At 42.7% G+C, this 14214-nt stretch overlaps 1 protein-coding gene across 1 annotated transcript in view; it reads left to right on the plus strand.

Annotated features, from left to right (window-relative positions):
• TCP11L2 (t-complex 11 like 2) overlaps positions 1-12393 on the plus strand; it is a 41251-nt gene extending 28858 nt beyond the window's left edge. The window contains exons 7-10 of the mRNA XM_047066869.1: positions 879-1063; positions 1258-1439; positions 3852-4024; positions 9930-12393. Coding sequence (XP_046922825.1) covers positions 879-1063; positions 1258-1439; positions 3852-4024; positions 9930-10171 — 782 coding nt within the window. The 3' untranslated portion in view covers positions 10172-12393. The remainder of the gene's footprint in view (positions 1-878; positions 1064-1257; positions 1440-3851; positions 4025-9929) is intronic.
• Positions 12394-14214: the final 1821 nt, after the last annotated feature.

Consider the following 14214-nt stretch of genomic DNA (forward strand, 5'->3'; position numbering starts at 1 on the left):
GAGGAGACACAAAGTTGCAAAGTTCTGGGGTAGTGGTGTTCTAGTGTGGCAAACACGGCTGCTCATAAATTACCTCTGTTCAGGCGCTGGGTCTGAAGAAGAATTTCAGGGTCATTATTCTTTATTTCATTCTCTGGTGCTTTAAAAGAATAAATCCACACCTGTGTTCATACTGCCTTTTTTTTAAAAGCAGTTTCCACCTTATAAATTCTACTAAATATACAGTGTTATAAGAAATGTGGTATAAAAAGCCAATTGTTTCTACTGGGAAACCGTAGAACTGGGTTGAAAGTAAAGTGCATGCATGTGCATTTTGGGAAAGGCATAACTCTAAATCAGACACTCAGGGGGTCCAGGACCCAAACGTGTTTAATAATCAATGCCTTTAGTCTAAATACCTTCTCTGCACAAAATTCAAGATTGCGTGTGAGTTGGCTCCTGCCTGCCCATCCAATACCACCTGCTACCAGTCTCTTCCCCCTGGTTTTCTGTGGACCAGCAATCAGATTTGCCTGTAGCATCCAGAATGTGCCATATTCTGTCACTTTTCTGGGGTTTTCTATGGGCCATTCGCCTGTCCTGGAGTGACAGCTCTGTCCTCTGTCTTGTATCTTCAGGCATCAGTCCAGAGCTCTTCCTTAGAGTCTGTCCTGGACAACCTCTGCTCTCTCCACTTCCATGTGCCTTCTAGCATTTATTATATCTGCTGTAATTGTTAGTTCACAGCTCCATCTCCCCATCTGGACTCTAAGTTCCTCAAGGGCTGTGCCTGTCTCTTCATTCGTGGCCAGTTCCTAACGTAACGTCTGTCATGTAGAATGCACGCATGGAGGGATCTGTCAGCTGTAGGACAAATAATGTGGCCTCTTCACTTTCAGGTGCTCTTGATCAAACTACAGGATGGATAAAAGAATCTGTAAATGAACTGCTTTCTCTTTCTGAGACGGCTTTAACTCCTGGGGCTGAAAATAGCTCTAAGCCAAGCCTGAGCCCTACACTGGTGCTAAATAACAGTTATTTAAAACTGTTGCAGTGGGATTATCAGAAGAAAGAATTACCAGAGGTGAGTGATTTTTTTTTCTTCCCTCAAGTCTTCCAATATTTTAATTCTTGAGCTAGTCTGTCTAGTGTTGCATGTGGTTTAATGACTTTCCTGAAATCAGATGAAATGGGAGTTTGGATGTAACATTGCTTGTTTTACATTTTCATGGTATTGAGCTTCCCTTTCTATTTTTACATTTAAAATAAATATGCTAGACACTCATGACAGATGGAGCACGTCTTCAGGAACTGACAGAAAAGCTGAATCAATTGAAAATTATTGCCTGCCTGTCCCTAATTACCAACAATATGGTGGGTGCTCTTACAGAAGGCCTTCCTGAGCTTGCAAACAGGTTAAAAAGGATTTCAGCTGTTCTACTCGAAGGCATGAACAAAGAGTAAGTTCCAATTTTATCTGCTCATCCCCGTCTTAAGGCTCTGCACGTGTTTCAGAGATGGCGCATAACCCTGGACGTCTGCGTGTGATATTCAGGACTGTGCTTTAGGGAAGCTTATCTTACAACTTCTTTTTCTAGAATTTCTTTTGATATCTCTGAAGGCTTCGATGTCCTTTCATAGGAGAGGGAGAGGTCCTTTCCATGACAAGTGCCAGGGTGAGTGTCCTGTTTCCACTTGGGACGGGCATGGACAAGAGCTCTTCTTTGACAGCGCTGTGAACCAAACCCACAGAAACCAGAATTCCGAGCTCAGTGTTCAGAAGGCCCTGTCAGGGAGGCTTTCCTATTCAGTTCTGACTCCGTCGTCTTTCTGCAGTGAAATGGTTACCAACTTCACTGATTCAGCCTGCTGTAAAGTCTTCAGGAGTAGTGACCTCCTGTCCTTCAGAGACACTACACAAGTCCAGGGAAGGACTTGTTTTCGCTAAATTCATTTCCCAGTGTCAAACCTTCATTGAACACTAGGATTCCATTTAGATTTTGCATTTAGATCATCCCGGTGGGAATCCTATCCAAGTCAGAAAATTCCTAGTCTTAGTCAATGATCACATGTTTTCATGGGTCTGATATGGGTCAGCTCCTCCTGCTGGTTTCCCTTTCCGGTGTTTTCAAGGCCTTACGTTCTTCCTTCCCGTCTTTGCACCTATCCTGCTGCCCATTACTCAGAAAGCACGTAAATTACCTGATAAAATCCCAGAATATCAAGAGCCAAAAGGAGCCCGAGTGGTTACAGCATCCAGAGTTCTCAGAGAGAGAAAGATTTACCTTAGCTGCATAGTGAGGAAAGGGGAAACCAAGGCCCTGCCCTTTCTGCTGCTTCTGTGCTAAGCATCCAGGCTCATTTACTTCACATTCCAGGACCCAAGACCTGTAATGAAGAGAAACCTGCTCTGGGCTTGCAGCTGGTCTTACCTTGGCATTTCCCCATACCGGGTAACTTATTTTCCAGGAATTTTTATTTATTCGAGAACCCACAATGCTGCTCAAGTATTAATGTAAAGCATATAGCAAAGTGGTTACTGAGAAGTCAGGCTTCAGGTCAGACAGACCAGAGTTTAAGTCCAAGCTCTGCTATTGACTTGTTAGGTGCCCTTGAACAAGTTCCCAAATCACTCTGAGCCTCGTTTTCTCATTTGTAAAAAGAGATAACTGTGCCTGCTTACAAATGTGAGACATTAAGATGATTCCTTGTGATGTACTTAGGGCAGGTGTCTGGCCCATGGCAAGTACTCGGACAATGTTCACTGTTAATGGCCTGTTGTCAAAGCATCTCCTGTATACATGCTTTGCCTCTCTGACCGCTTTGTTTTGTTGAATCTCCCACCTCCACCTCCGTTCTCTCACCCTTTAATTCCAAGTTTGCACGTAGTTATCTTAAAGACCTTTTCTAGGGGCGACTGGGTGGCTCGCTTGCTTGAGCATCCAGCCCTTGATTTCAGCTCAGGTCATGATCTCATGGTTGTGAGATTGAGCCCTGCGACAGGCCTCCATGCTGCGTGTGGAGCCTGCTTGGGATTCTCTCGCTCCTTCTCCCTCTGCCCTTACCTCAGTTGCATTCTCTCATGCTCTCTCTCTCTCTTAAAAAATAAAAAACAAAGACCATTTCTGGACAGCAAGAGACCATTTTTAATGATCATTTCTCAATAGTGTGGACCCAACACATGCCCTTTCTCATTACCTTTTTTTTTTTTTTTTTTTTTTTTTTTTTTACTTTTTAAGTAACCCCCTACCAATTACTGTTTATGATTTTCTGGACTCTATGTATTTGGGATTTTTGATTGGTTACTTGAAAGTAACAGTAGGAAGGAGCTTCTTATCTTTGATCATGAGAGGTCAAGAATTTTAGGTGATTTGTCATTATGGTACTAATCTCTGAATATCTTCATTTCTTGTTTTTGATTGGTGTTATAGATGCACTGTTCAGGCATGGATAAAGGAATTGACTTTACCTCATTGTATAAGCATAGATTTAACAACAACAAATCTATGAATAAATCCACTCAGACCCAAGGGTTTATTCTAAGGAGTAAATAGGTAATTTCTTTTCCTTTTTGATGGTCCTGCATGAAAACGAGGATGCAGACTTCTTTTCAGGGACCACACTTCTCTGAATGCTTTCCCAACTAACCACTACCTACAGAATTGAGTGCTTTAACCATTTAAAAAATCTGCTACATACAAAGGTTGATGTTTAGGAGAAGTTACCATATTCTAAGTTTGTGCTAATGGAGGTACTTATTGTCTGTATAAATGAAAAGTGATGGACATTTGAAACAAGTTGGTATATTAAAAATAAATAAAAACTAATGAACAAAAAAAGTGTTACTGATGCAATTTTGTTTTGTTTTTTAGGACCTTTAACTTGAAGGAAGTCCTGAATTCTATCGGTGTTCAGACTTGTGTTGAGGTTAACAAGGCCCTGGTGGAGAGAGGTTTATCCATTTTAAATGCTGAGGTCCAAGCTAATCTTATAGGTCAATTTTCAAGCATTGAAGAGGAGGACAATCCTATCTGGTCCTTGATTGGTGGGTCCTCATGTTTTTATCGGTTTCTACTTCGATTCCAATTTGCTTTATGGTTTTAACTAGTGTCAAGTGTCCGTTACATTTTAGGCATAAACAGATTACCCGTTCCTTTGGGAGAATACATATTAAAAATATAAAGAAGGAGTTTGTACTTTCAAAGGTTTGGGACTCACTGCTTCTTCTGCGTGTATATGTAATAGAGTGGGGGGGGGGGGAGGGAGTTGTTCCAGGGCCTTCTATCTTACTATCCAGCCAATAGATTTTTTTTTTCAATATATGAAGTTTATTGTCAAATTGGTTTCCATACAACACCCAGTGCTCATCCCAACAGGTGCCCTCCTCAATACCCATCACCCACCCTCCCCACACTCCCACCCCCCATCAATCCTCAGTTTATTCTCAGTTTTTAAGAGTCTCTTATGCTTTGGCTCTCTTCCACTCTAACCTCTTTTTTTTTTTCCTCCCCCCCCCCCCCCGCCACCCATGGGTTTCTGTTAAGTTTCTCAGGATCCACATAAGAGTGAAACCATATGGTATCTGTCTTTCTCTGTATGGCTTATTTCACTTAGCATCACACTCTCCAGTTCCATCCATGTTGCTACAAAGGGCCATATTTCATTCTTTCTCATTGCCACGTAGTACTCCATTGTGTATATAAACCACAATTTCTTTATCCATTCATCAGTTGATGGACATTTAGGCTCTTTCCATAATTTGGCTATTGTTGAGAGTGCTGCTATGAACATTGGGGTACAAGTGCCCCTAGGCATCAGTATTCCTGTATCCCTTGGGTAAATTCCTAGCCAATAGATTTTTATGGAGAAAATAACATAATGCTGCCAGTAGTGTTAAAATCCTAGATCAGTGCAACAATCCAAACCTGGCAATATGTTCACAGAAAGCAGGTACCAGTTCTTCTGTGAGCTAGGCTAAGTGAGCTGAGGCCTCTTTTTTGGGTCAGGCTTGAAAGAGACAACGAGTAAATGAGTAAAGAGGCTATGGAGCTGGCAGGCATGATTTGGGGCTTTTTTTTTTTTTTTTGTACTTGATTGCCAGGCAAGTGACTATTTCAGTGTCAGATCATGTTGGTGAGTTGGGAAAATGGAGAACGCATCAGTGAGGACTCTTTCTGTGACCTGTGACAGAAGTGAACTAGCTTGAGCAAGAAGGAAGTGTATTGTCTCATATAACCAACAAGAGCAGGGCAGGACTGGCTACCTATACAGCTTAGTCGGAGCTCAGACTGTGTCACTGGCATTGGTTTCCCCACCTCCATCCCTCCGCACTGCCCCCTTTGGGCTGGCTGTCTTCACAGATAGACTCTTTCCATCCTAGCAAGACACCTTCAGCTCTAGCCTGCATCTTTCCACCTTGGAGTCCAGAGAAAAACAAGGTGTTCGCTTCCCTGTTAACTCAAAGAACGACCCCAGAAATGAGTCTCATTAGCTCCACTTGGCATGACTGTACGTCATGTCATGTTCTTGAATCCGTCACGGTGGTCGGAGGGGAAGGAACTTGAGCCTGAGACGTGTGTTCATTTCCTAGAACCAGAGTAAGTCCACTTTCCTTGTAACACCTGGTCTGAGAGTAGGGAAGAGATGATTTCCCCCAAACAGAATCCAGGTGCTATGGCCATAAGGAGGGGGGAGAGGATGATGTGGGGCACAAAGCAAGTGTCTGCTACAGAGAGTGAAGGACAAAGACCAGAAGGAGGAAAAGAGCACAGAATGGGAGCATACTAACATTCTAGGACTAATTTGCAAGTTTTCAAAGTACAACACTGACTTCCCTAAGCACACAAATACTTGTTATTATTTATTTGAGGCTCTCACATAGTTTCTCTCATCCTTACCCACTAGGGACATGGAATGCTGGGATCTAGGCCCCTTAAAGCTCAAGGCTTCAACCCCTCCCCAGAAAGGAGCAGTGCTGGGGAGCAGCCCCGTGGGCTACTGGGAGGTGACTGTGGACGGCAGTGACAGACACAGCATAGCCGCAGCCACCTGTGGCTGAGCCCTTCCCCGCCGACTCGTGTCTGTCCTCACAGCCCGTGGTCTCCAGCAGAACAGCCAATACCTGGGAGATTGTGTTCCTGGGAGGAAGAGGGGCAGGCTGTCTGCAGTCTCTTCCACGTGCTGCTAGCCCCCACTGGTGTGCAGGCCTCGTGAGGGTGGGACGCGTGTCTCTCCTCTGCTGTATCCCTGTACCAGGCTGGACTCAGAGATGACATTTCATAAGTACAGTTGACCCTTGAACAACACACGTTCGAACTGAGCAGGCCCCCTTACATACAAATTTTCTTTAATAAATACAGTATTTTCTCTCCCTTAGGATTTTCTTTTTTTATAAACTTTTTAAAAATGTTTATTTATTTTTGAGACAATGCAAGAGACAGAGTGCAAGCAGTGGAGGGGCAGACAGAGGGAGACACAGAATCTGAAGCGGGCTCCAGGCCCTGAGCTGTCAGCACAGAGCCCGACGCGGGGCTTGAACTCACGAACCGTGAGATCATGACCTGAGCCGAAGTCGGACGCTCAACCGACTGAGCCACCCAGGCACCCCTCCCTTAGGATTTTCTTAACATTTTCTATTCTCCAGCTTATTTTATTGTAAGAACAAAGTGTATAATACATATACAAAATACATGTTAGTCAACTATGTTATCAGTAAAGTTTCTGGTCAACAGTAGGCTATTAGTAGTTGGGCTTTTGGGGAGTCAAAAGTTAGATGCCTAGTTTTGACTCCATGGTGGGGGAGGGTCAGTGCCTTTCATCCCCATGTTCAAGGATCCAACTGTTTTGTGGAAGGGGTGAGGGCACTGGGGACTGAGACTGGGTGAATGTCTCTCATGTAACCAGCTGGTTGCAGACTAGGGACTCTCCCTGAGCCAGTCTTACTCTGGAGCTCATATTCTTAACTACTCCTGGAGGGCACTCCAGTCAGAACTGGAGCCCTGCTACTGGTTGGCATGATGGCCAAAGCATCCAGGTGTCCTCTGTGCCCTTGCTTTGGATAAGGGAAGTACTTGTAGTTTCAGAGGGGAGAGGGAAGCTGGGATGCCCCAGCTGGATGGCCCCACCCCACGGTGGCCTCTTAATATCCAGTAAAGCACCTTTTTTTTTTTTTCACTCAGCTATCCCCAGTCCAACTTTCCTGCTCTTTTGCAAGTGCTCTTTTGCATTTTTCATAAAAAATGAAAGCATTTTCTGGGGCGCCTGGGTGGCGCAGTCGGTTAAGCGTCCGACTTCAGCCAGGTCACGATCTCGCGGTCCGTGAGTTCAAGCCCCGCGTCGGGCTCTGGGCTGATGGCTCAGAGCCTGGAGCCTGTTTCCGATTCTGTGTCTCCCTCTCTCTCTGCCCCTCCCCCGTTCATGCTCTGTCTCTCTCTGTCTCAAAAATAAATAAAACGTTAAAAAAAAAAAAATGAAAGCATTTTTTAACCTCAAAGTAGCATCGCCTAGCAACTCAGCTGACTCACGTCAAGGTCTCTCCTTCAATCCTGGAAGCCAAGGGCACGCCTTTGGCAGGGACTTGGTTTGGCTGCTGCTAAGTGGACAGACGCTTCTGTCATTTTCGTCTTGGCCTCAAAACTGACTCGTCCATAGAGGAGACAGAGCCACTTGTCAGCATAATAACAATTTTGAAAGAGTCTTACTCTTTCAGCAATCTTTCAGGAAGGTGTTCGGACTCTATCTGTGTTGAAAACAGACCTGGGCTTCTAAGAGTTAGGTCTAACGGGAAATTTATTACCCAACTGATCCTTAATTTTCTGCTTGCAGAAGAGCTGGAGTAAATTAAGCACTCAGAGGAATCCTGGGCACATAAGAAGGACCAGTCACCCATGGATTTCCTCCCCTGTTCCCAATATCCATAGTCTGCCCTCTTGTTCTTGAGTGATGCGCTCTTTATTTACAATGGCATACAGCTCCCACTGTGTTCTTAGCCTTTTATAAAGATAATTAAAAAAGTTTTCTTTCAAGCCAGCTTTGTTTCAAATGCGTATGGAAACCAGATAAAAATTATTTATAGATTACCTGCCATGGAGACTATTTGCATGCTTGGAGCCATCTCCGTTTTTTTAAAGTAATTTTCAATTATGCAAGTGATACACGAATGGTTTCTTCTTGTTGACAAATTACAGGTCAGGCCGAGTCCTCTTTGATTGCCTTCGCCCACCCCGGTCCTCCCTGACTCTGTTGTTTTCAGTTGGGTGTATTCACCTTTACGGAGATTTTTCATTTCATTCTCACCTCGACTCAGGCAGCATCTGTGATGTGCCTGCCACATGCCAGACCAGGGATATAAAGATCCCTCACCCTCAGAGAGCTCCCCATCTAAGAAGGGAGAGAGACACACGTTCCCAAGTAACAGTAATATAGCATGATTATCTGACAGATGTTAGGGAAAGCCATGGAAAGGAGGTAACTTTAGGCTTGGCGTTGAAGGATGCTTTGGCCTTTGGGCAGAGATGAGGAGAGAGGGAAGAGCAGTCTAGTAAGAGAAAACAGTTCTGGCTAAGACAAGGACATGGGACATTGGGACTTAGAGTTCTAGGTCAGATCCGGTTGCAATATGTGACTTTTGGGAGAAGTGTTTGGAGATAAGAGTTTCATTCATGTCATCATTGTCCATATTCGATGGACTGTGTTCTCCTTAGCAAACTTTCCTTTGTGAAGTTTCTGCTTCCACGGCCAAAGAAAGTCCTCGGGGCAGCGTGGCCTGTGGCGGATCTGGTTGGTCTGGTATTATTTGCCTGATACTGTTGCAGCCCAATTTATTTACGCATTTGCATCCTTTTGTAAAGTCACCTCACACGCAGATGCATCGAAGCAGTGGATTAGGAGGACAGAGAAGATGGCCAACTGGAGTGCCAGTTGGGGCAGCCACTCCTCGGTGCCTCTAGATGGTTGGTCATAGGTGGGGTAACCGTATAATTTATTGTCCAAACCAGGACGCTTTTTAGAGCACTCTTGTTAATTATGCCAGGACAACAGGTGTAAACTTTTGACTGTTCTGGGAAATCCTGGAAGTGTGGTCCCCCTTGGCATGTGGTATTTTGGGTGCCCAAGTTTGCCTGACTTCTAGATCTTTCTAGAGGAACCAGAAGTTTGGATTTCTATGTGAAATCCCCTGATTTTAAATGGTTTCTGTTATTAAAAAAACACTGTGTAGGGCCAAGCTGGCAGAGCTAGTTTACAAACTTAGCTGTTGTGTACATAACTAAAATTATGGACATTAGGTATTGAGTTTTTGTAAAAGAGGCCCTGTCTTGCTCTAAAAGTATCCTGCATTTTTTTTGTCAGTTAGCCATTGCTGTGTAACAAGCCACTTCAAACTCTGTATTTTAAAACAACACAAATAGTGTTGCTCACAGGTCTGTGGGACAACTAAGTAGTTCATCTGGTCTTGGGGGCTTGCACAGGTGTATTCAGACAGCTATGGCTTGGCTAGGTTGCTCTGCTGGTCTTGGCTGGACTCTCTCAAGTGTGACAGGTTGTTGGCTGTAGGTTGGTCTAGGATGGCCTCGGATGGAACAGCTGGGCTTCCTTCCATGTGGTCTCTCATGCAGCCCTGGCTTGTTCACGTGCAGTGGTGGGTGGAGAGAACAGATGTGGACCATGGCTCTTGGAGCCTCTGCCTGGAACTAGCATACCAACACTTCTACCGCATTCTCTATCAGCCAGAACAATCTATAAGGCCTCCTCAGTTCAAGACATGGGGAAACGGTCTCCAGCCTTCCATGGAAGAGCTGCAAAACCAACTTGTAAAGGGCATGGATACAGGGAGGGCAAAGAATTGGGAATATTAATTGCAATCTACCTACCATAATCACTATTCTCATTTCCTTTTAAAAACTCATATTCTTTAATAAAGGGTCAGATAAAGATATTTTATTTTTCTCCAGATAAACGAATCCAACTATACATGAAAAGCCTACTTTGTCTTCCAAGTCCTCAAAAATGCATGCCTCCCGTGCCAGGAGGCCTTGCTATCATTCAGCAGGAGCTAGAAGTGCTAGGCTCTCAATATGCAAACATTGTGAATCTCAACAAGCAAGTGTATGGACCATTTTATGCAAATATACTTCGAAAGCTGCTCTTCGGTGAGGAAGCCATGGGAAAGGCTGATGCTTCATCTGCTAACTAAAGAGGAACTGACATTGGATGCGAGGTTGGAAATCTAGCACTTTGGTACCCAGTCTGTTTCCACCAGTGGCATTACAGATGTGGCACATCCTCAGTCCTGCTTGTGGTGCAGCGTTATCCTGAATTTGTGTAATCCAGTAATATTAGCATTGCAGAAGACATGCACATCATAGAGACCCTATTCATGCATCATTTTCAAGTTCAAAAGAGATGTTTTTAATGGACAGAAAGCAATTTATAATTAATTATATTACCTATATAATACTTGTAAATGTTTTCTTAAGCATTTATATGTGGCTTGTTCATTCAACCTTTAAGGAGTTGTATTTCCTCACTTGTCACTATCAAATCTAATGATTTTTAATTTTGTTACAACTTCTTAAAAGGGTTGCAAGTCATGAGAATAACCAAGGGGACTGATGTTCTGAATAAATGATGTGACATAAGCATAATTGTATTTGAAATGTACGATTAAATTTTATTAACGTGTAACAAAAACTTACACAGTAAGTTTATAAAGCCCAGAAATGTACCAAATCACATTTTATATTACCAATTGCCAGTATTTGTCTAGAATTTAAATTTATTAAAAACATTTTAAAGCTATGTACACATTTTAGGTAAAACCTCTATTGTTCATTTAGAGAAAATATATTTTAAAAAATCCCTTCTAAAATTTTATTCTAGAGGTTGGTTTCTGCCTGTAACTTACCCTGCTCTCTGAGAGAAACAAGTTTTGCACAAATATATTAGTGAATGTCCTTGCATTTCTCAGGCCATTGGTAAAGTTTATATAAGATGTTAATATTTTTATGTAAGGCAGGAGTGGTTTGAATTGGTTTATTTAGAATAAGAAGGGAAGTTAACAGTAAACGAGATCCCCAGGAGATCCCCCATTGTCAGTGAAGTTCACATGCGAAAACGAAATAGTTGAAGTTTGGATTTTTTTAGCCATATAACTTGTTAGCAAATGCCTCCTGTGCTGATTAGATTCTTACCCCGCTATGACCAAGATGCTCTTCTAAGCATCACTATCATTTGACATTCTTGAGCATTAAGTCAAAACTTTGCCAAGCTGGCACTGGTTGTCATTGGGGTTTTGGAGAAATCTGCTTGTCCGAGAATTACATACTTCTTCTAAAATGTTAAGGGAAGCACTACAGTCTGGGCAGACTCCATCTAGAAAGTACTTTATTCCCATAAAACACCTTTGGATTATTTTGTTTTCTAAGGACCCACTGAATCTTAGTAGTCTGGTAGGGAAGAGTGGGTAGGAGGTCAAAAGGAGGGAGTACTCTTTTTTACCTTACCTCCTTTTCCTCACTCTGACCTCCACCATTATGGTGTTACTTAATCATTTGGTAAAGTTCTAGGACATGATTGTGTGAATAAATTATCTCCAATCTTTACATGTTGGAGGGATCTGCCAAAACTTGAGGAAATTTTGAAAGTCTTTTTTTTTTTTCTCACAATGACCAATATATACATCTGCCATTCTACCCATCTAAGCAGCTGTTATGAGCAGAATTTTCCTGAAGAGCACATCACTGGTCTTACCCATTTCCCCCTGTCGTCTTCCTGTATTTCCCTTCTGCCCATGTTTTCCTGTGCTTAGAAACCATAAGGTGCTGAAAACAAATTTTTTTTTTCATTTTCTCTTAAGTCAAGGTAGTTTTCAATTGTGTTCACTTTGGAGCATGGGTGGCAGAGGGTTCTGACGTGGAAAAGTAATGTGTAGTGTGACTTTTTGTTGCTTTCCGAGGTAAACCACATACTTAACAGGAAGACTGAGTGGTGTACTTTTTTATTATCAGATTGGAACCCAGCTGGTATTCTTGTATACTTGATTATACTGCAATTGCCAGCGGGAAAACAATGTGCAGACATTTTTAAAAATGCATTTAAAATGAAGGGCATTCTGCTGCTTTTTTTTTTTTTTTTCTTTCTTTCTTTTTTTAAGTCCCAAGGTAAATCTCAATGTCTCAAGTCTGGATTTAGGCAACTACATTTATTAGGATTTTTAAAAGCATATCCCTTAGCATGTTGTGTTCTTTTTTTTTGTTTTACTTAAATGTTTACTTCTACTTTTGAGGTTTTCTTAACATGGTCTTGTTTTGTAATGTCAATTTTATTAAACACCATATACACATTTTCATTCTTCTGCTAAAACATGTATTGTGTGCACTAGTTAAATTTTAAAACATTAAAAATTATTTGAAGATAGCCAGTGTCTCTTTGTTTTTTGTATTTTTTTTATTTTTTGAGACAGCGAGGGTGAGCGAGAGAGAATGAGTGGGGGAGGGGCAGACAGCGAGGGGACAGAGGATCTGAAGTGGGCACTGTGCTGACAGCAGAGAACCTGACACACAGTTCAAACTCACAAATTGTGAGATCATGACCTGAGTTGAAGTCTGATACTTAACTGACTGAGCCACCCAGGTGCCCTCTTTGTTTTCTAAAGCACCTTTGGGTAGCTCAGGGCTGGAATATTGCACAGTCTTTATTGTGGTTCTTCTAGAATGATTGTTCTGGTGATTGTCAGAGCCTTACAGAGATCAGGTCATGTTCACTCAGTCAGTCAGGAAATACATACTGAGCATATACTGTATGACCAGAAGTATCCTAAGTGTTGTGTGATACACAGATGACTAGATAGACACCGTCCTCCAGAAGCTTATAATCTAGGAAGAAGGACAGACTCGTGAACAAAGTATCATAAAGACGAAAACAAGTACATACAGTGCTAGAGTAAATACCATCCCGTTCTATTCCATGGAGATCATTCTTGAGCTACAACAGGATGGGTCAGGAATGGCCAGGAGGCTAAGAAAGGGGAAGGCACAATAAGTCAAGTGCATGGTGAATATAGTGGGGTGGAGAAATGGCAAGCCAATGACTAGCATATGGTAGAAGAGTGGAGGTGAGGAGAGGTGAAACAAGAGAGGTAAAAAGGTTCTGGGATGTTCTGCTAAAATTTTTGGGGTTTGTCCTAAAATAGATAAAGAATCAGAATCTTTTGAAATAAGAGAGGGTTGTGTTTTAGAAATTATGTATTTGGAAATTATGTTTTGGAAAGATTACCCTGGCAAAGAACACTTGCTGTTGGTGCGGGAATATTCCTCTGTGTGAAGTGTGAATACATATATGCACTCGCATGTGAACACGTGGTATAAGCAATGGAAATGGACCCAGGCCTGCTGAAGCAGAAAGGGAGCTTACTGCATAGGTATTAAGGACCTCATGGAATCGTCCTAATCTGGGGAGTCAGGCTTGGAAAATGGGTAGGAACCAAGGCAATGCAAGCTGCAGGACTCTAGCCAAGCTGGATGCAGTCCTATGGCTTCAGAGATTTATTTCTCTACTGTCCTTGCTTCTTTGCCTAATTTGCTCAAGATTCAAAGTCCCAGGTATGAACAAGCTGTTAGAAGAATCTAGGCCAAGTTCCCAGGCTCTGATTTGCAGGAGATGGAAGGAGTGAGTAGCTGACCCTTGGACTCCCATGGTCCCATCAAGGTCACCCAACTAGAGATTGCTTCCAAATGGAAAAGAGTTGTTGAGGAGCAGAAAGAGAAAAAAAAATTCATAAAATATACATTTGTGAGAGCTTTAAAATTTGGATGTGAGAAATGTGTGTGACCACCCACCCAATCCCACATTGCCTCTGAGAATAATGCTAAAAGATGATTCAAGGAAGGGCAGCGGCATGTGAAGTCGACCATTATTGGTGTGTGTGTAGATGAACTGCCAAACGAATAGCTCCCAGGTCTCAGTGGCCTCATATACCCACATTTCTCAAATTATAGTTCAAAGCAGGGGTAGGGTGGCGGGCTGGGGGAGGTGCTACTCCATTCAGTAGTAGAAGAAGCCCAACTTCCAACCGTCCTGTGACTGCTATCCCCTAGCTCTTCAAAGTCTCCATTCCCTCAGAAGATAGGGAAAGAAAAGGATTGTTCACTTTCACTCATGGTTCATTGGCCACAACTCAATCATGCGGACTCATCTAACTGCAAGGGAGGCAAGATTATGGGTCAAGGAAGAAGAAGC

This window comes from Lynx rufus, unplaced genomic scaffold (assembly GCF_022079265.1).
Source record: "Lynx rufus isolate CCGP_SWC_20201006 ecotype Redwood Valley unplaced genomic scaffold, mLynRuf1.p SCAF_7, whole genome shotgun sequence".
NCBI lineage: Eukaryota > Metazoa > Chordata > Mammalia > Carnivora > Felidae > Lynx > Lynx rufus.